The sequence below is a fragment of the Eurosta solidaginis genome, chromosome 2 (assembly GCF_040869045.1).
Source record: "Eurosta solidaginis isolate ZX-2024a chromosome 2, ASM4086904v1, whole genome shotgun sequence".
NCBI classification, from domain to species: Eukaryota; Metazoa; Arthropoda; class Insecta; order Diptera; family Tephritidae; genus Eurosta; species Eurosta solidaginis.
In genome coordinates, this window is record NC_090320.1 from 34,862,914 (window position 1) to 34,886,334 (window position 23,421).

General features: G+C 39.5%; 1 protein-coding gene across 1 annotated transcript in view; it reads left to right on the forward strand.

Annotated features, from left to right (window-relative positions):
- Positions 1-445: 445 nt before the first annotated feature.
- The window catches only part of Su(H) (recombining binding protein suppressor of hairless), a 35,029-nt gene continuing 12,053 nt past the window's right edge, over positions 446-23,421 (forward strand). Inside the window, exon 1 of the mRNA XM_067764961.1 lies at positions 446-1,808. Within this exon, the coding sequence (XP_067621062.1) occupies positions 1,131-1,808 (678 nt within the window). The 5' untranslated portion in view covers positions 446-1,130. The remainder of the gene's footprint in view (positions 1,809-23,421) is intronic.

A 23,421-nucleotide genomic window follows, 5' to 3' on the forward strand; every position in this document is an offset into this window, starting at 1 on the left:
TCGGGCTAGCACCTTAATGGAGCTGTGTTACCGGAGCGTACCGGATCTGTATGCGGCAAAGGACCATCACGTCGATAACACTCCCCAAAGCCTTCGAGGAGCAACCTTATCGCTACAACAAGAACAGGAAGAAAAATTAACAGCTGCCTTTTTAAATGTAGAACCGCAGACAAATGTGCCTTGCAGAGAAATGTTAAACACGAGTTCCTACTACGCTAATTATTAGTGTCGTGAATTCAAAGTATGACCGCACCCATGCCTTGCCACTAAAACTTTGAATTATGCCAAAACGATAATCGCTGCACACGATCTGTGCAAAGCTGGCCAATTTCCATCACAATTTAATCCCCTTTTAATAAAAATCGAATCATCAGCTATAGGAAACGGCAGCACTGGGTAGCTGCCATTGTGAACGCATAAAATGAAACAAACTTAAAAGCGAAACAAAAGTCAGCGAACCAACGACAAAACGCTCAGTCGATTTTTGAGCTTCTAAATGAAAATAACTTTTAGAATAAAGAACTAACGCGTGTGTGCTAACAAAAGAATTTCTTATTGTTATAATTTAAGTGCAAGGAAGTGTTAATAAAACAAAAAAGGATTTACTTGGTAGCAATTTGTGTGTGAAACAAATGGAAAAACAAGAACGAATGATGAGAGCGTGAACATCTGTCAGTTTGCGGTTTATGCTGCTTCTTCCTTACGTCGCCACTGTGCGTCTATTGTTTGTGTACGGTGCACTTTTGTGTTGTTTTTGATGCATTTAACTAATTTTTTTTTCTATATTGAACGGGATAAACAAAAGCAGCACTGAAATTAAAAAAAAAAATGTTTAAAGAAATACCAACAAAATGCCCCGTGCGCCGAATTAATGTGCAAATGTAATGAAAGAAAGTTCGCGCTAACAAACGCAAGTGCCAAATTTTGTACGCAAATCTGCCAAATTTTAAACACAAGGATAATTTTTTAATTAATAAAAAGAATACGTCCAAGTCGCAAATAATTAAACAACAATTAACTTAATTTAAAAGTTTTTCTTGTGCCTGGGCGATGCAGTGTTCAATGATGAAAGCCTTTGAGCTCAGTTCAACTACCTTCAACTGCTACGCCGCCCACATTCTAACCGCTAAATGAAGAGTGTTATTGAATATCAAATTGTCACCCCTCCCAGTAGCACTACAACCACTTTGGATAATCACTTGGAACTATTTAGCCCTTCAGCTTTGAATACTTCAGCTAGCGGTCATCAGCAGCTTTCACCAGCACATCAGCAGCAGCAAAACCACCAACAATTGCATGAACACCTGCTGCATCCGCACACACAACATTTACTCAACGACTTCAACGAATCGCTATCACCACCTTTATCCCTACATAACGCGCTAGCCATATCCACGACGGCTGCCACTTTACCACAAATGCCACATTTTGGACTTGGTGGTGGTGGCGCTTATGCGCAAACACCTCCTAGCCCACCGGTGCATCATGGTCCTGGCGGTGGTGGTGGCTTGCTACCACCTAGTTCGCCACATCATCAGCATCATCATCAACAGCATCAGCAACAACAGCAGCAGCACCATCAACATCAGCATCATCAACAGCAACATCATTTAGCTTTGTTGCCGCGTGGATTGTCGGGTGGTGGTGGCAGTGGCTGTGGTCCACTCATGTCCACAGGCTTGAATTCAAATAATGCAGTTGGTGTTCCTTATCGGCCAAATATTGAGGATAAAAAATTAACGCGCGATGCCATGGAGCGTTATATGCGTGAACGTAACGATATGGTTATTGTGATCCTACATGCGAAGGTGAGTGTTTTCACATATGTAGATAAAAATTCTGCTTGCACCAATTAATAACAACCAGTATATTTTAGTAGCACAAGTTTTGGAAATAGTGTTGCTTGAGGTATTATTCTTGAAAATTTTACTCGAAAGTTAAAGAACCAGCATAAACAGTTGTAGTCGTTGTTTTATTAAGGAAAAGCCTAGTAAGTCGCTTCTTCGTAGAGCTACTTGTCTCCAGAGCACTCTAAATATTTTTCCACCGTAGGCGGGTTCAGATAAGAATACCTTCTTGGCAGGAGCATATCTTTCAATTGCATAATATGGCCTTGCCAGTATACGCTGTGTTTTAATTCGCAGGACTAACTTGACTCGTAAAGCTCATCATTAAATCTTCACCTGTATTCACCGTTGCCAACGCGTAGAGGTCCGTAAATCTCTCGGAAAACTTTTCTGTTCCTAAACAAACAATACAGTAAAACGCCTCACAAATATAAATGGCTGTTTGTTGCGGTCATGCTCCCGGCTTTTCGAAAAGGGATGTGAAAAAGCATGTATGTATATCTCAATATTTGAAGACTAAAAAAAATTTGGGGGTGTTGTTTTTTTCCGTTAAAACAACAACTGCAGCAAAAATAAAATAATAATACCAAGCAAAGTCGCATTAGTGAGATGTCTGTTGGGAGGCCCAGGATTCTGGGTATTCAACAGGAACTGTTTGGTTAGCATCTCATTTCTCTCCCTGATGGGGAGTATTCTCGCCTCATTATGTAGGTGGTCTTCTGGGGACATAAGAAGACACCCCGTGGCGGTTCTGAGAGCAGTATTTTGGCAGGCCTGTAACTTCTTCCAGTGAGTAGTTTTTAGGCTTGGCGACCATATAGCGGACGTGTAGCATGCAATCGGCTGGCCAATTGCTGTGTAAGTGGTAATGAGCGTTTCTTTGTCTTTTCCCCAAGTACTGCCAGCAAGAGATTTGTAGATTTTATTACGGCTCTGGATTTTCGGTGCAATTGTGGCTGCATGTGCACCAAAATGTAGATGCTGATCAAACGCCACACCCAAGATCTTGGTGTGTAGGACAATCGGTAGCGTAGTACCATCGACGTGGATGTTCAAAATGGTCAACATTTGTGACTTCCATGTTGTAAATAAGGTCGCAGAGGATTTAGACGGTGAAAATGCCAGGTTTCGCGAGGCGAAAAACCTGAAAAAATCAGGGAAGTAGCCGTTTATTTTGTCGCATAGCTCATCGATCTGTAGGCCTGAGCCTGTGGCCATTATTGTGCCGTTATCGGCGTAGGAAACGATGGTAACTCCGTCTGTTGGCGAAGTTAGCTTTGATATGTAGAAGTTAAACAAAAGTGGGGATAGGACACCACAGTGTGGCACCCCTTGTTTAATCTTCTTGTTTTTGATGTTTCGTTTCTAAATTGCAACGATGCCTGCCGACCACCTAAATAATTTGCCGTCCACCTTTTAAGACATAGGGGAAGGGTAGACCCTTCCAGGTCTTGCAATAACGTGCCATGGTTGATGGTATCAAAAGCTTTTCAAAGGTCTAGCGCAACGAGTACTGATCTATGGTGGGGGTTTTGATTTAAACCGCAATTTATCTGAGTGCTAATGGCACTTAGCGCGATGGCGGTGCTATGGACTTTTCTGAAGCCATGCTGATGACAGGCTAGTTGCAATTTTGCTTTGAAGTAGGGGAGCAAAATGGCATCAAGCGTCTTGGCTACTGGCGATAGAGGAGATATCGGGCGATATGACTATCCTATGTTAGCTGCTTTTCCAGGATTTAGTAGCGGGACCACCTTGGCCATTTTTTGGGAAGGACAAAGGTGGAAAGAGACAGGTTGAAGACATGCGATAAATATTTGAAACCCTCTTTCCCTAGGCTTTTAAGCATCGGCATGACTAAGCCGTCTGGGCCCACTGCTTTGGATGGTTTAGCATGACCGACGGCATCCTCAACCTCTTTGGCGGTGATGGTAATTGGAGACGCGCTGAATTTATGTTTATGTGTGTGTCTGTTGGCCCTCCCTCTATCTTTGTCGATCGTAGAATGCATTATATATTGTCGTCAGAAAGCGCTCGCGCATTTTTTCGCATCCGACAGCACTTTATCACCAAAGGTAAATCAAATTTTGTCATTGTGCTTAGACGGTTCGATAGGGACTTTACGGTGGACCAAAGTTTACCTACACCGGCAGAGAGGTTAAAACCGCTTAGGTGATCCTCCCATGTTGTTGTTGTTGTAGCAGTGCTTCGCCCCACCTAACAGCCGCGACCGATCACAAATTGTCATCAATATCCTCTAACGGGAGTCCAAGGAAACTTGCTGTTTCAACAGGGGTGGACCATAATGAAAGGGGTGTTAGAGGCGTTGGTTCCACATTACAATTAAAGAGATGGTTGGTGTAATGTGGGGACACATTACAAGCGGGGCATACATTTTGTATGTCGGGGTTGATTCTGGGTACGTAAGAGTTTAACCTGTTACAGTATCCAGAACGAAGTTGAGCAAGAGTGACACGCGTTTCCCTGGTGAGTATGCGTTCCTCTTCCACAAGTTTTGGGTACTTTTCTTTGAGTACTGGATTCACCGAGCAATTCCCGGCATAAAGGTCCGACGCCTGATTGTGGAGTTCACCAAGGACCTGCTCGTGTTTTTTTGCTTCATATGGCTGGGTTTTAAGGTGCCGTATTTCCTCAAAATGCTTCGGAGATGACTCCTTAAGCCCCTAGTCGGTGTTGGCTCATCAATCAGATGTCTGTTTGGATGCCCAGGTTTATGGGTATTCAACAGGAACTGTTTGGTATTTATTTTTTATTTATTTATCAGTCTACAAATTAAACAATTATACAGACCAAATATACCGACACTTAAATCTCAGATGTAATACACGATATAAACAACATAAGCAGTCATCAATTTTAAAGTAATATTTAAACAGTATTGAATTAAACGCTTGACAATTTCAATTAAAAACTTAGAAGTAAGCAAAAGATAAAATGTTGAAAATGTGTTAAAATGTACTCATGAAGGAGCTAGTAAATAATAATTTATAAAATTGACAATAAAGCAAATTAATAGTAGATAAAATATATACAGAATAGAATTTATAAAGAGTAAATTTGATTGCATACATAAAAAAAAAATAATGATCACAACGCAATTTTGCAAACAAGTTTCAAGTAACTGGTACTTCAAATTTGAAACAGAGGGTTGAACAGTATATCACGGTTTAGCGTTCTTTGCTTCATTTCTAATTACAAATTTAATGTAGTTAAAAGATATTTTTTAATACCAAGAAACGAGTCGCAGACGTCTAAATTTTTACAGTGTTTATTAAAATCACGACATAAACAGTGAAGTGGTTCGTGCATTTCATAATTCGACCTGCATGTAGCTACAAAAATTGATTGAAAATGTCTAGATGGCCTAATAGGAACGTTAAACTTAATTTCACCAAGCAAAAATGGACTATTTATTGACCCTCTTATTAATTTAACAATAAATAAGACACCCAGCATCTCCCTGCGGCTCTGCAATGTAGGTAGCTGTATTAGTTTTAACCGGCTGCAATAGGGGGGAAGATTTTTAGAAGGATCCCATGGTAAGTGTTTTAAAGCGGAAAGCAAAAATTGTTTCTGGACCGATTCCAGCTTGCCAGAATGAACCTGATAACGCGGATTCCAAATTATTGAAGCATATTCCACAGTAGGTCTGACCAATGTGGTAAAAAGAGTTTTTGTAACGTATGGGTCATTAAATTCTTTAGACCAACGTTTAACGAAAGCCAAAGTACCTTTCGCGCGATTCACGCAAGATTCAATATGAAGTTTAAAATCGAGTTTTGGGTCCATTGTAACGCCTAAATCAATAAAATTAGTAACTTGCTTGATTACATAGTCGCCAATAACATAATCATGGGATTGGAAGGACTTCCTTGTAAAACACATGAACTTACATTTAGGTAGGTTTAGTGACATGGCGTTTACATTACAGCAGTTACCAAGACTATTCAGATTAGCCTGAAGACATGCCCTATCCACGGGTGAGCGGATAGGCATTACAAGTTTGACATCATCAGCGTACCTCAACGGCTTACAGCTCTTCAAAACACTACGAAGGTCATTAATGAACAACAGGAACAAAACCGGACCAAGATGGCTGCCTTGGGGAACACCAGAAGTTACGTTTATGAACCGAGACCAACAATTATTAAATATAACTGTTTGTTTCTTTCCCTCAAATAAGAAGAAACCCAAGATAGAAGCAAAGGAGGAAATCCTAACCGATCAAGTTTGAATAAAAGTATAGAATGAGAAACTTTATCAAATGCCTTACTAAAATCAGTATAAATAACATCAACTTCACAATTAGTCTTAAAACTTTTGGATACAAAGGTTGTAAACTCGAGCAAGTTGGACACAGTTGATTTACCCTTGCGAAAGCCGTGTTGTAAAAAGTCAATTAATGAAGATACTCTAAAAGCAATCTGTTTTGTGATAATCAATTCAAATAGCTTAGGAATAGTGTTGAGTTTGGCTATTCCTCTATAATTTATAACCCACGTTCTGCTTCCATTTTTATGCAGTGGTATAATGAATGATTCTTTCCACTTCTTCGGAAATACCCCTTGCTTCAGGGACGCATTAAACAAACATGTTATAGGTCGATATAAATATCGAGCACAAGATTTCAACACTACCGACGGAATATGATCCGAACCACTAGAGTAAGAAATTTTTAGATTTTCCAGATGAGTTTAAACATCATCAGTACATATATATGGGACTGCCTGGGAATCGAGAGGAGACAATCTGAAAGGATAATTCGATGGCGGGTAATCATAGGTGTTTGAATAATTAGATTCGAAGAAATCCGCAAACATGTTAGCAATTTCGAAGCTATCGTTGGAAATCTGATCATTTAGCTTCATTGTAGAAGGAAACCCTTTTATCTTCCTTTTTGAATTAACGAAGCTGTAAAACGACTTAGGATTGACAAAAATTTGGCTTTTAATCCTACTGATATAGTTCTTGTAACAAATTCTGTTCATCGCATCTCATTTCTCTCCCTTATGGGGAGTATTCTCGCCTCATTATGTAGTTGATGTTCTGGGGACATAAGAAGACAGCCCGTGGCGATTCTGAGAGCAGTATTTTGGCAGGCTTGTAGCTGTTGTTGTTGTTGTTGTTGTTGTTGTAGCGATAAGGTTGCTCCCCGAAGGCTTTGGGGAGTGTTATCGATGTGATGGTCGTTTGCCGGATACAAATCCGGTACGCTCCGGTACCACAGCACCATTAAGGTGCTAGCCCGACCATCTCGGGAACGAGGCCTGTAGCTTCTTCCAGTGTGTAATTTTTAGGCTTGGCGACCATATGGGTGACGCGTAGCACGTAAACGGCTGGCCAATTGCTTTGTATGTAGTCATCTTTTCCCCATGTACTTCCAGCAGGGATTTGAGGATTTTATTACGGCTCTGGATTTTCGGAACAATTGCCGCTGCGTGCTCACCAAAATGTAGATCCTGATCAAACGTCACACGCAAGAGTTTGGGGTGTAGGACAGTCGGTAGCGTAGTGCCATCGACGTGGATGTTCAAAATGGTCGACATTTGGGAAGTCCATGTTGTAAATAAGGTCGCGGAAGATTTAGTCGGTGATAATGCCAGGTTTCGCGAGGCGAAAAAACTGGAGAGATCAGGGAGGTAGCCGTTTATTCTGTTGCAGAGCTCATCGATCTGTGGGCCTGGGCCTGTGGCCATTATTGTGCAGTCATCGGCGTATGAAACGATTGTGACTCCTTTTGGTGGTGAAGGTAGCTTAGATATGTAGAAATTAAACAAAAGTGGGGATAGGACACCACCCTGTGGCACCCCTTGTTTAATTCTTCTTGGTTTTGATGTTTCGTTTCTAAATTGCACCGATGTCTGCCGACCACCCAGATAATTTGCGGTCCACCTTTTAAGACATGGGGGAAGGGTATCCCCTTCAGGTCTTGCAGTAACGTGCCATGGTTGACCGTATCAAAAGTTTTGATAGGTCTAGCGCTAAGAGTACTGTTCTATGGTGGGGGTTTTGATTTAAACCGCAATCTATCTGGGTGCTGATGGCATTTAGCGCGGTGGTGGTGCTATGGAGTTTTCTGAAGCCATGCTGATGACAGGCTAGCTGCAAATTTGCTTGGAAGTAGGGGAGCAAAATGGCTTCAAGCGTCTTTGCTACTGGCGATAGGAGAGATATCGGACGATAAGCTCTCCTATGTTAGCTGGTTTCCCAGGCTTTAGTAGCGGGACCACCTTGGCCATTTTCCATTTTTCGGTTGTGACAAAGGTGGAAACAGACAGGTTGAAGACATGCGCTAAGTATTTGCAACCCTCTTTTCCTAGGCTTTTAAGCATCGGCATGGCTATGGCGTCTGGGCCCACTGCTTTGGATGGTTTAGCGTGACCAATGGCATCTTCAAGCTCTCTGGCGGTGATGGTAATTGGTGACGCGCTGAATTTATGTTTATGTGCGTGTCTGTTGGCCCTCTGTCTATCTTTGTCGACCGTAGAATGCATTTCATATTGACAGCAGAAAGCGCTCGCGCATTTTTTCGAATCCGACAGCACTTTTTTGCCGAAGGCGATGGAAACTATGTCATTGTGCTTAGACGTATTCGATAGGGACTTTACGGTTGACCAAAGTTTACCCACACCGGCAGAGAGGTTACAACCTCTTAGGTGCTCCTCCCATTTCGCCCGCTTGTGTTCATCCACAAGCAATCTGATGCGTTGGTTTATATCCCTTATTTGGGGGTTGCCGGGATCGAGCTGTCTTATAAGGTCACGTTCTCTCGCTAAATTTGCGGCCTCCGCCGGAAAGTGAGGCCGAAATTCGGGAATTCTATTGGCCTTGCGGAAAGCACGCTCCCCTTGGAGAGCATCAGACGGCAGCAAAGCGGTTGTCTGTAAAGATTTGTGTTTGTCCCACTTTCCTTTTTTTAAGTTTATGAAAGTGCGTTTTTCTGTACGATGAGATCGGCGGTACGTTCAAGCGAAATAAGTATAGGCAGTTGGTCGGATGCCAATGTTACCATCGGCTGCCAGTTGACGCAGTTTACGAATCCTGCGCACCATACGTGTGGGGGCATCTCCTTTTATTGTGCAGAACGTCGTTTATTCTATTTGATCCGCCATCACTTTTTAATCTACTTATGCCGCTGGAAGGAGAAGCTGCTCGCTCTAAGCAGAACCAGGCTAAGCAAATCTACATTTAATGGAAATTTGCCATTTGTCATTGGGCCTCACCCTTGTGTATTCTGATGTTAGTTCAACTGACATTTGCATACTTCTACTAATCTTTCGATCCCACTCTAAATGACATAGTCGTTGTTGTTGTAGGAGTGCTTCGCCTCATCCAATAGGTGCGGCCGATCACAACTTGTCATCAATGTCCTCTAACGGTAGTCCAAGGAAACTTGCTGTTTCAACAGGGGTGGATTATAGAGAGAGGGGTGTTAGAGGCGTTGGTTCCACATTACAATTGAAGAGATGGTTGGTGTCATGTGGGGATACATCGCAAGCAGGACATACATTTTGTATGTCGGGGTTGATTCTGGATAGGTAAGAGTTTAACCTGTTACAGTATACAGATCGAAGTTGAGCTAGAGTGGCGCGTGTTTCCCTAGAGAGAGAGTGCGTCCCTCTTCTGCATATTCTGGGTGTTTTTCTGTAAGAACTGGATTCGCCGGGCAATTCCTAACATAGAGATCCGTCGCCAGTTTGTGGATATCACTGAGGACCTGCTTGTGCTTTTTTGCTTCATACGGCTGTGTTCTCAGGTGCCGCATTTCCTCATAATGCTTATGGAGATGACTCCTTAAGCCCCTGGGAGATGCCGCCTCATTAGTCAGATGTTTTTTGAGAGGCTCAGGTTTCTGGGTATTCAACAGAAACTGTTTGTTCAGCATTTGATTTCTCTCCCTAATGGGGAGTGCTCTCGCCTCATTGTGTAGGTGGTGTTCTGCGGGCATAAGAAGACAGCCCATAGCGGCTCTGAGGGCAGTATTTTGACAGGCCTGTATTTTCTTCCAGTGAGTAACCTTTAGGCTTGGCGACCATATCGGGGGCGCGTAGCATGCCATCAGTCGGTCACTTGCTTTGTAAGTGGTAATGAGCATTTCTTTGTTGTTGAAGCACTGCTACAACAACAACAACGTTGCTTTGTCTTTACCCCAAGTGCTTCCGGGAAGAGGTTTGAGGATTTTATTAGGGCTCTGGATTTTAGGAACAATCGCGGTTGCATGCACCCAAGATTTTTGGGTGTAAGACAGTCGGTGGCGTGTTGTCATCGACGTAGATGTTCGATGTGGTCGACATTTGGCGCGTCCATGTCGTAAATAAGATCGCCGATGATGGTGGGTGACAATGTCAGGTTTCGCCATGCGAAAAACTAAAGAGATCAGGGAGATAGCTGTTTATTTTATTACAAAGCTCATCGATGTGTGAGCCTGGGCCTGTGGCCATTATTGTGCAGTCATCGGCGCAGGAAACGATAGTGACTCCTTCTGATGGTGAAGGTAGCTTCGATGTGTAGAAGTTAAACAGAAGTGGGGATAGTACACCACTCTGTGGTACTACCCCTTGTTTAATTCTTCTGGGTTTAGATGTTTTGTGTAGGGATTTACTACACGTTGTTATGAAATACTTGTTATTGTTAAAACTTTAATTTTTCTTTAAAAATCGAGTTTCAAGTTTTTATATTTCATGTTATTTTTTGATGTGAAAATTTATATATGGTTTTTGAATTGATTATTGAACGAATATAATTATTAAAAAATATATCGTGATTATTTAATTATAAAACTTATTGAACAAATATACATAGATGAATTGAATATTCATAATATATTCATAAAATTTTTTTTTAGGGACTTTACGGTTGACCAAAGTTTACCCACACCGGCAGAGAGGTTACAACCTCTTAGGTGCTCCTCCCATTTCGCCCGCTTGTGTTCATCCACAAGCAATCTGATGCGTTGGTTTATATCCCTTATTTGGGGGTTGCCGGGATCGAGCTGTCTTATAAGGTCACGTTCTCTCGCTAAATTTGCGGCCTCCGCCGGAAAGTGAGGCCGAAATTCGGGAATTCTATTGGCCTTGCGGAAAGCACGCTCCCCTTGGAGAGCATCAGACGGCAGCAAAGCGGTTGTCTGTAAAGATTTGTGTTTGTCCCACTTTCCTTTTTTTAAGTTTATGAAAGTGCGTTTTTCTGTACGATGAGATCGGCGGTACGTTCAAGCGAAATAAGTATAGGCAGTTGGTCGGATGCCAATGTTACCATCGGCTGCCAGTTGACGCAGTTTACGAATCCTGCGCACCATACATGTGGGGGCATCTCCTTTTATTGTGCAGAACGTCGTTTATTCTATTTGATCCGCCATCACTTTTTAATCTACTTATGCCGCTGGAAGGAGAAGCTGCTCGCTCTAAGCAGAACCAGGCTAAGCAAATCTACATTTAATGGAAATTTGCCATTTGTCATTGGGCCTCACCCTTGTGTATTCTGATGTTAGTTCAACTGACATTTGCATACTTCTACTAATCTTTCGATCCCACTCTAAATGACATAGTCGTTGTTGTTGTAGGAGTGCTTCGCCTCATCCAATAGGTGCGGCCGATCACAACTTGTCATCAATGTCCTCTAACGGTAGTCCAAGGAAACTTGCTGTTTCAACAGGGGTGGATTATAGAGAGAGGGGTGTTAGAGGCGTTGGTTCCACATTACAATTGAAGAGATGGTTGGTGTCATGTGGGGATACATCGCAAGCAGGACATACATTTTGTATGTCGGGGTTGATTCTGGATAGGTAAGAGTTTAACCTGTTACAGTATACAGATCGAAGTTGAGCTAGAGTGGCGCGTGTTTCCCTAGAGAGAGAGTGCGTCCCTCTTCTGCATATTCTGGGTGTTTTTCTGTAAGAACTGGATTCGCCGGGCAATTCCTAACATAGAGATCCGTCGCCAGTTTGTGGATATCACTGAGGACCTGCTTGTGCTTTTTTGCTTCATACGGCTGTGTTCTCAGGTGCCGCATTTCCTCATAATGCTTATGGAGATGACTCCTTAAGCCCCTGGGAGATGCCGCCTCATTAGTCAGATGTTTTTTGAGAGGCTCAGGTTTCTGGGTATTCAACAGAAACTGTTTGTTCAGCATTTGATTTCTCTCCCTAATGGGGAGTGCTCTCGCCTCATTGTGTAGGTGGTGTTCTGCGGGCATAAGAAGACAGCCCATAGCGGCTCTGAGGGCAGTATTTTGACAGGCCTGTATTTTCTTCCAGTGAGTAACCTTTAGGCTTGGCGACCATATCGGGGGCGCGTAGCATGCCATCAGTCGGTCACTTGCTTTGTAAGTGGTAATGAGCATTTCTTTGTTGTTGAAGCACTGCTACAACAACAACAACGTTGCTTTGTCTTTACCCCAAGTGCTTCCGGGAAGAGGTTTGAGGATTTTATTAGGGCTCTGGATTTTAGGAACAATCGCGGTTGCATGCACCCAAGATTTTTGGGTGTAAGACAGTCGGTGGCGTGTTGTCATCGACGTAGATGTTCGATGTGGTCGACATTTGGCGCGTCCATGTCGTAAATAAGATCGCCGATGATGGTGGGTGACAATGTCAGGTTTCGCCATGCGAAAAACTAAAGAGATCAGGGAGATAGCTGTTTATTTTATTACAAAGCTCATCGATGTGTGAGCCTGGGCCTGTGGCCATTATTGTGCAGTCATCGGCGCAGGAAACGATAGTGACTCCTTCTGATGGTGAAGGTAGCTTCGATGTGTAGAAGTTAAACAGAAGTGGGGATAGTACACCACTCTGTGGTACTACCCCTTGTTTAATTCTTCTGGGTTTAGATGTTTTGTGTAGGGATTTACTACACGTTGTTATGAAATACTTGTTATTGTTAAAACTTTAATTTTTCTTTAAAAATCGAGTTTCAAGTTTTTATATTTCATGTTATTTTTTGATGTGAAAATTTATATATGGTTTTTGAATTGATTATTGAACGAATATAATTATTAAAAAATATATCGTGATTATTTAATTATAAAACTTATTGAACAAATATACATAGATGAATTGAATATTCATAATATATTCATAAAATTTTGTTCCTGAATTGCAGCGATGCTTGCCTACCAGACAGATAATTTGTGGTCCACCTTTTGAGACTTGGGGGAAGGGAGGACCCTGCAGGTCTTGCAGTAACGTTCCGTGGTTGTCCGTATCAAAAAATTTTGACAGGTCTAGCTCAACGAGTACTGTCCTATGGTTGGGGTTTTGATTTAATCCGTAATTTATTTGCTATGTTGTTTTCGCAAGCCATTATTCTGATTGGCAAGACGCAAATTTGTAGTGAAATAGGGAAGCAGATTGGCTTCAAGTGTCTGGCGATAGGAGAGATATCGGACGATAAGAATCTCCTATGTTAGCTGGCCTTAGTAGCGGGTTCCGGCCATTTTCCATTTTTCGGGGATGACGAAGGTGGATAGGGACAGGTTTAAGGCATGCTCTAGATAATTAAATCCCTTTTTTCCTAGTTTTTTAAGCATCGACGTGGCTATGTGGTCTGGGTTTGCTTTAGATGGTTTAGCATGACCGATGGCATTTTTTCGCATCCGACAGCACTTTATAGCCAAAGGCGATGGAAATTTTGTCATTGTGCTTAGTAGGGTTAGACAGGAACTTTACCATGGATGGACCATAACGTATCTACACCGGCAGAGAGGTTACAATTCTTTAAGTGCTCCTCCCATTTCGCCCGTTTATGTTCATCCACTAGCAATCTGATGCTTTGTTTTATATGCCTTATTTGGGGGTCGCCGGGGTCGTGCTACCTTACAAGGTCACGTTCTCTCGCTAGGAGGTCACGACGCAAGTGCTGTTGCGGCCCTGTGACTGGACGTCCCTGGGTAAGCATTGGGGTATCCGGTGCAGTTATGTTTGCGACCTGACAGCATGGCGCGATGAAACCCGTGAGGGTTGCTGAAGATATCTTTGGCCGGTTCGATAGAGTTGTAATTTTAGCCAGTATGTTTAATTCTTTTAAGTTTTTCCATCATAATAAAATTTATTGTAGATGAATTATTGTGCAATACGTCTAAAACTTATTCAGTTTTACTTATTTTAAATACATATGCAGTCGGTTTTTTCTTATCCTGATACCGAGAAGCATACTTTAAGGGGCACAACTGGCTTACCAGGCAGACGATATGAAAATGACTTTATAGGAAATTAGAAGAGATATAGTGTAGTGATGACATACAAATTTCAAAAACCAGGCTCCAATTATTATTATCTGCAAATTTAGTACTCCCCATGATGACATAGTAGGCTTTAAATTAATTATTTCAGAATTAGAGTTTCATACATTTTTTAAAAATATATTAGCTTTTGAAGCTTTTCAAGTTCACTGAACTCGCCTAAGTTGCGGCCATTGAAACGATATTGGGATCAGATGAAAACAAATTTTTTGAAAATATAAACCTACAAAAACCGCTACAGAAGTAAAAAGAATGTGGCCAACAGCGTCGCTAGAAGTGGATAATACAGTTGTACAAAACTTGATGTCGGGTCTCTCCAGAAAAGTTCGGTAATACGGAGAGCAACGACTAAAATTTCTTTGCCTGTCATAAACAATTTCTGAATCTTACTACCTTGGCTTTACAATCTAAAAAAGTTATTCAAACATGATAAACTCGCAGTACCTACTTACTTTAGTAATTAGCTTATATAATACAAGAACAGTTTATTACATTTGCAGTTATTTAAACACAATACAACACAATTAATGTCGTTTCATGCCTCATTATCCATTCGTTACAATCAAATCTAAATCATAATTTTAAATCAAATACAAAATCAAAAAAAAAAAAACAAGTAAGAAAGCCTAAGTTCGGGGAAATCGAACATTAAATACCCAGTTGTGCCCTTGCAACGCCGTTGTTGTTTGCTTTGTGTGGGTATTAGCGTTATAAGGCCGCGCCGAATAACAGCACTTCGGTTCATCACTATGCTGCTACTAAATAAATGCACAACAACAATAAAGCAAGCAGCCGCACATGCATGTAATAGCGAAACTTACAGCAAAGAGAATATTTCACATACATACATGTGGGCAGCAGCTAAGAGCAGAATTTATTACTCACACATACACCCTCATATAACTAGAAAACAAAACGTGAATATCATCAGATACATACAGGAGAAATAAATAAATAGCTGTTCGCGAAAAACGTAGACCTTAAGAGATATGTGTGTACGAAGGAGGCAACAGAGAGTATAAAAGCAGCGCAAGCTAAGGAACTGATTCATAGCCCCACAAACATTCTCGGAGCGATCCCACCTTAGACTTCACTATAGCAGGCACCTTGTTGTTGTTGTAGCAATGTCGCTACTAAATGTCTGCGGTAATACGCCCATGTTCCTTTTACACTTTACTAAATTTTCACGATTTAGTCATAAAATTAATTGACTCGCCAAGTTTGACCACTTTAACAGTATTTTTAAATGCATTGTGTCAGTTTTCCAATTTTTTAGGAAACTTTCGATATAGAATAAGGAAGCTCTGTTATTGCTCTATTTCCCCCAATTTGAATACCCATCCATTCCGGGCTCAAATTAGCTAGTGTATCGAATTTCAAACATTTTTATATAGGGAAGTCTATATCTTTCTCGATTCCTTCATGCGATTATCTACAACCATTATTCAATTAAAGTTACCAGCCTCCGACCTAAATATACCTAATCTAGGGTATTAAAGTTTGATTTATAGTTAAAAAGTTACTCTTATCGTGGTTGGTACCCCACATTCTCTTGCAAAACATCAAAAAGTTCACCGTAACAAGGTTGTATTATTTGAAGACGTAAACTCATTTTCGAATTCCTATAGAAGCCGTCTAAAACACAATAATTTTACGAACATAAGAAAGATGGAATGCTTAAATCCATTACAAATAAGGGTCTCAGTAACACATATAACAAGATCTTGATTATGTCATCTCACTTAAGTTCGAGCAGTGTTATTACTCAAAATTTATTGCACTGCTCCCAACTCTGGTTATGTGTGAGTATACAATAGAACATATTAGCAGCTTGGAAACAGACGAAACTAATTAAGTATACGCTTTGTTCTTTTCATAAAAATATAAAGCTAATATAATAAGAAATTTCTAGAGAAATGTTATTTAAAAAGCTGTATAAATATTTTGTATTATTCATCATTAAGGGCATTGCACTTCTAACCAAAAATTTACTCAAGGTTAAATGGCTTGAGTGAAAAAAAATTTCCTTTCTATAATAGATTTAATTCAAATGTAGAAGTATTTTTATTGTTCAAATTCCTGGAATTTAGAAGGAAACGTTTTTACTTATTTGTCATTCATACGACCCAATTATGTATAAATAGCGTCCACGAAATTGCCCTTGGTGTACTCTTAAAACCTGGTAAAGTTGACGTATCTATATCCATACAAAACAGCTGATCCAATCAACCTTTAGAAATCAATGAAATTGACTAACCGTACTAACTATGCCATAACGCCCTAGCCATAACTATACCATAGCCAACCAATTGGTTTTTGGTTTTTCGCCATATTCATAACCTAACAAGTAAGGAAGGCTAAGTTCGGGTGTAACCGAACATTACATACTCAGTTGAGAGCGGTGGAGACAAAATAAGGGAAAATCACCATATAGTAAAACGAACCTAGGGTAACCCTGGAATGTGTTTGTATGACATGTGTATCAAATGGAAGGTATTAAAAAGTATTTTAAGAGGGAGTGGGCCATAGTTCTATAGATTGATGCCATTTAGGGATATCGCCATAAAGGTGGACCAGGGGTGACTCTAGAATTTGTTTGTACGATATGGGTATCAAATGAAAGGTGTTAATGAGCATTTTAAAAGGTCGTGAGCCTTAGTTCTATAGGTGGACGCCTTTTCGAGATATCGCCATAAAAGTGGACCAGGGGTGACTCTAGAATGCGTTTGTACGATATGGGTATCAAATGAAAGGTATTAATGAGTATTTTAAAAGGGCGTAGGCCTAAGTTCTATAGGTGGACGCCTTTTCGAGATATCGCCATAAAGGTGGACCAGGGGTGACTCTAGAATTTGTTTGAACGATATGGGTATCAAATGAAAGGTGTTAATAAGTATTTTAAAAAGGAGTGGGCCTTAGTTCTATGGGTGGACGCCTTTTCGGGATATCGCCATAAACGTAGACCAGGGGTGACTCTAGAATTTTTTTGTACGATATGGGTATCAAATGAAAGGTATTAATGAGTATTTTAAAAGGGCGTAGGCCTAAGTTCTATAGGTGGATGCCTTTTCGAGATATCGCCATAAAGATGGACCAGGGGTGACTCTAGAACTTGTTTGTACGATATGGGTATCAAATGAAAGGTGTTAATGAGTATTTTAAAAGGGCGTGGGCCTTAGTTCTATAGCTGGACGCCTTTTCGAGATATCGCCATAAAGGTGGACCAGGGGTGACTCTAGAATTTGTTTGTACGATATGGGTATCAAATGAAAGGTGTTAATAAGTATTTTAAAAGGGAGTGGGCCTTAGTTCTATGGGTGGACGCCTTTTCGGGATATCGCCATAAACGTGGACCAGGGGTGACTCTAGAATTTGTTTGTACGATATGGGTATCAAATGAAAGGTATTAATGAGTATTTTAAAAGGCGTAGGTCTAAGTTCTATAGGTGGATGCCTTTTCGAGATATCGCCATAAAGATGGACCAGGGGTGACTCTAGAATTTGTTTGTACGATATGGGTATCAAATGAAAGGTGTTAATGAGTATTTTAAAAGGGCGTGGGCCTTAGTTCTATAGGTGGACGCCTTTTCGAGATATCGCCATAAAGGTGGACCAGGGGTGACTCTAGAATTTGTTTGTACGATGTGGGTATCAAATGAAAGGTGTTAATGAGTATTTTAAAAGGGCGCGGGCCTTAGTTCTATAGGTGGACGCCTTTTCGAGATATCGCCATAAAGGTGGGCCAGGGGTGACTCTAGAATTTTTTTGTACAATATGGGTATCAAAAGAAAGGTGTTAATGAGTATTTTAAAAGGGAGCGGGCCTTAGTTCTATATGTGGACGCCTTTTCGAGATATCGCCATATACGTGGACCAGGGGTGACTCTAGAATGTGTTTGTACGATATGGGTATCAAATGAAAGGTGTTAATGAGTATTTTAAAAGGGAGTGGGCCTTAGTTCTATATGTGGACGCCTTTTCGAGATATCGCCATATACGTGGACCAGGGATGACTCTAGAATGTGTTTGTACGATATGGGTATCAAATGAAAGGTGTTAATGAGTATTTTAAAAGGGAGTGGTGGTAGTTGTATATGTGAAGGCGTTTTCCAGATATCGACCAAAATGTGGACCAGGGTGACCCAGAACATCATCTGTCGGGTACCGCTAATTTATTTATATATGTAATACCACGAACAGTATTCCTTCCAAGAATCCAAGGGTTTTTGATCTCGCCCTGCAGAACTTTTTCATTTTATTTTACTTAATATGGAAGGTGCCACACCCATTTTACAAAGTTTTTTTCTAAAGTTATATTTTGCGTCAATAAACCAATCCAATTACCATGTTTCATTCCTTTTTTCGTATTTGGTATATAATTATGGCATTTTTTTCATTTTTCGTAACTTTCGATATCGAAAAAGTAGGCGTGGTCATAGTCGGATTTCGGCCATTTTTTACACCAATACAAAGTGAGTTAAGATAAGTACGTGAACTGAGTTTTGTATTTTTGCTCAAGTTATCGTGTTAACGGCCGAGCGGAAGGACAGACGGTCGAATGTGTATAAAAACTGGGCGTGGCTTTAACCGATTTCGTCCTTTTTCACAGAAAACAGTTATCGTCCTAGAATCTAAGCCTCTATAAAATTTCACAAGGATTGGTAAATTTTTGTTCGACTTATGGCATTAAAAGTATCCTAAACAAATTAAATGAAAAAGGGCGGAGCCACGCCCATTTTGAAATATTCTTTTATTTTTGTATTTTGTTGCACGATATCATTACTGGAGTTGAATGTTGACATAATTTACTTATATACTGTAAAGATATTAACTTTTCTTTTAAAATTTGACTTTAAAAAATTTTTTTTTTAAAAAGTGTGCGTAGTCGTTCTCCGATTTTACTAATTTTTTTAAGCATACATATAGTAATAAGAGTAACGTTCCTGCCAAATTTCACCATGATATCTTCAACGGCTGCCAATTTACAGCTTGCAAAACTTCTAAATTACCTTCTTTTAAAAGTGGGCGGTCCATTGTCCAAAATTTTACTAGTTTTCTATTCTGCGTCATAAGTTCAACTCACATACCAAGTTTCATCGCTTAATCCGTATTTGGTAATGAATTATCGCACTTTTTCGATTTTTCGAAATTTTCGATATCGAAAAAGTGAGTGGTTATAGTCCGATATCGTTCATTTTAAATAGCGATCTGAGATGGGTGCCCAGGAACCTACATACCAAATTTCATCAAGATACCTCAAAATTTACTCAAGTTATCGTGTTAACGGACAGACGGACGGACGGACATGGCTCAATCAAATTTTTTTTCGATCCTGATGATTTTGATATATGGAAGTCTATATCTATATCGATTCCTTTATACCTGTACAACCAACCGTTGGTGAATTTATAAATTTTTTGTATTTTGTATTTATTGTTTTGGATAAGTTTTGACTAAGAGACCTATTTTTTGTGGAATATGTTTTGTAGTTGTTTGCGTTTTCTTCAATGTTATGAAAATTTTACGGTTTTTAGGTTAAGGTAACAACAACTGATGTCAATTGATATGGATAAGTAAAAATATGTGTATGACTATGGCGTTATGACTATGTCAACTTTGCTAGGCCCTTTACACTAAAAAGCGGTGGAAATAGCCTTAAACCAGAGAAGGCGTTATTGGTAGATTCCAACTTTTTTGGGAGTCCACACGTCTTGCAATTCACCACTTTCCTTCCAATTACAATGTTAACTGTTTACAGTTTCAACTGGTCTTAACATTTATAAGATTTCTCTGACTTTCTCTTAAGATGATTTATTTGATAGAAAATAGGTATTTAGTAGGATTAGTTATATGTATTTAATTTTTATTATTTGTAGCAAAATGTTTGCACATTTTGTGTTTTATTATGAATTGATGATATTAAATATGACAGAAATCTGGTAGTCGTCCAATAATAATATAAATAAAGTTTTGGAAAACACCAAAAACGTTCGGTTAAAAGTAGAGCTTACGATTTCTTCTCGAACACAAGCGAGATTTTCGAAACCCGAGAAATCGAGAACTCGACTTCTCGCCAGATTCTCGTGTCTCGAAGTCCTCGTAAATCTCGCGAGCTTCTCGACATTCAATGCAGTCGCTGCATCGGCAATATTCTACACATTTCGGGGTTTTTTACTTGTGGTTTTGCGGACATTTTGGCTTGTGCTCCAGAAGAAATCGTAACCTCTATATAAAACAGCCAATGCATCGATTAAGTTGAATGTCGAGAAGCTCGCAAGCCTTATGAGTAATTCGAGAATCTCGCGAGCCTTACGAGTAATTCGAGGTTCAAGAATCTCGCGAGAAGGCGAGACTTGCGAGAAATCTCTTCTCGAACATGCTCGAGAAATCGTAAGCTCTAGTTAAAAGTGCCTAATTAAAATTTCAATGCCCTCAATGATGAATCAGTTTGACTTTAACACGCTTTAGTGAAGTACGCAATAATTGTAATTGTGAAGTACAACTCCCAAAGTAGTCTTTGTAAAGAACGTTTTGTTATACTGATATATTTCAGTTATTTATTCGACAGTTCAGAGATGCGAACGTTAACAGAAGCTTCAAAATAATCAGGAATTTCCAAAAAAAAATCTTTACAATACATATATGGTTCTATTGTGAGCTCATTTTCGTTCAAAAGGAGCAAAAACGATAGAACTTGAGCGGGTAATGCAGTTTAACAGTTGTAGCTATGAAAAAAATGTTTATGCCAAATTTCGTCAAACATAAATCCCCCAATTATGTTTGACTTATGGCATTAAAAGTACATATTTTGGAAAGATTAACAAAAAAGGGGCCGGTCATCATACCACTACTGACGTAGAATATCAGTCTTTAGTTAAATACCATAGAGTTATTGCAAAATTTGTTAAGGTTAGACCTTTAGGAAAAGTGGGCGTGGTCTTTAACCGATTTTGATTAACTTCACTCAGTCTATATAATTTGCAAGGATAATATCTCTGCATTTCAATGTAATATCTTTAACAGCTTTTGATATACGGCTTGTTAAACTTTCGAATTTTCTTTTTCTAAATGTGGGTGGCGCCACGCCCATAGTCCAAAATTTTGGAATTTATGCTTTGCGTCATAAAACCAATCCACCTAATAAATGTCATTAGCTTAGCGGTATTTGTTTTTGATTTATCTAATTTTGTCCACTTTTCTAAATTTTCGATATCGAAAAAGTGGGAGTGGTTATCGTCCGATTTCGCTCATTTTCGGTATCAATCTATTCCAATAGTTGCTCAAGTTATCGTGTTAACAGACGGACGGACAGGCGGACATTGCCTAACCAAATTTTTTTTCGATACTGAGGGTTTTGATATATGAAAGTCTATATCTATCTCGATTCCTTTATACCCGTACAACAAACCGTTATCCAACCAAAGTTATAATACCCTTTTGTACAAGTACAGCTGGGTATAACAAGAAACTATATAGAATTATAATAAAGCAACCGCAATGTAATGACAAAGCAAGCAATTAGCGATTAAAATTTGCAACCAAAATCAATCGAATACTCTAAACTGCAACACAAGACAATAATGATAACAATAACAATACTAATATTAATAATAATGACAAGTACATTGACAAATCGAAGGCATGAAAAAGTGCAATTTTTAATTTTCATTAATTAAATTCAATTATTTGATTACGTTTGTTAATAATGTTGCCACCGCAAAGCGGCAAAACTCAGAGTACAGCTAAAAAAATAACAAAAACAACAAGCAGTGATAATCTTATAATTTTTGTAAGCAGCCAAGTGTGAAGGATTTGGCCGCAGCAAGTGTTGCATCGACAATAATAATCAATCAGTTAGCACCCCAGCCAAGGGCCGTATATAATGCATTTTATACAGTCTGTCTTAACAGAAGTGGGATGACAAATTTTTGGATTTTTGTTTGTTTTTTGAATATTTTTCTATATACTAAAACAAAAACTAAAATAATGTTTTGAACTCTGCAGCGAAGTCCTTAGGTTGCAAATATTTAACTTTTTCTTAATTACTAAAAAAAATGTTTTTGAAAGGAGCACCGACTAGCCATACTAAAACAGCAGCAATGGGTTTAAAGCTGGATACATTGGTTCTTTATCGGTAACCGTATCGGTAACCTTATAACAGCTGATTCGGCCAAACTTATGGGAATCAATGCAATCGATTATTGGTGCCGCTAAAGCGCCAAATACACGACACGAACATTTCCGCGAACATTCCCGTTATGTCATGTTTCTGCGACCTCTTATGTCGTGTATGGTGGTGTTTGCCAGTTCGCGCAAATGTTCGCCAAAACTCAAAATATTTTAATTTTTGGCGAACATTTGCGCGAACTGTTCGTGCGTGTATGGCGAAATAGCTCATAATCGTAGTAATTTCTGAACGGAACAGACGTGCGCGGAAAAGTAAAATGGACAATAAGAAATTTCTGAGTGAATTTATTGAAATGTATAAATCTTTGCCATCATTGTGGCAAGTAAAAAGCAAAGATTATTGTAATAGAATTAAAAAGAATAATGATTATGCGACTTTTGCTGCAGCACAATTGTTGTCCGTATTCATCGCTGTCTGAAAGAGAACTAATGTTCAGCCAAAAGTTCGTATGGTGTATGACCAAAGCTGCGAACAAGATTGCGGAATGTTCGCGGAAATGTTCGTGTCGTGTATTTGGCGCTTAAGGTCGTAACCGTATCGTAGCCAACCAATTGGTTTTTGGTTTGCCGTCGTAACGATAAACAGCTGATTACGTTAGGGATACGACTACAGCGATACGCCAAACGGCACCAATGACTCCCGCTTAAGAAGAATTTGCAAGAAAATGGCGCCCTTTGCGCTAGTTACGCTTTGGTGTTTGATATACGGGCGGAGCAGCAACCAACCATTTTACTAAGATTTTCTCTCAAAATGTGTTTACTGAAATTTCTAACAAAAGTTCACAATTTTTTTTGACAAGTTCAAATTAATTTCTCGAAAAATTTCTTGCGCTCTTTTTTTGTTTTTTAATCCAATATTTTTTTAAATTTTTTTTTAATTAAACATTTTTTTTTTTTTAATTTGTTTAGTTTATTTTTTTTTTGTGCGCTAGTTGCCCTCGGCTCATTGGTATCCGGGCGGCACTGCAACCAAAATAAAAATAAATATTTGTGTTAAAAACATAAAAAGAATAGAATTTAATTTGAAATTGTCCAAAAAAATTTGGCTACGGATGAAATTCAAAGCCGTAAACTTTTTAAAATTAAATATCAAAGAAATTAAAATAAAAGTGGTTTGTTATTGCGTTTTT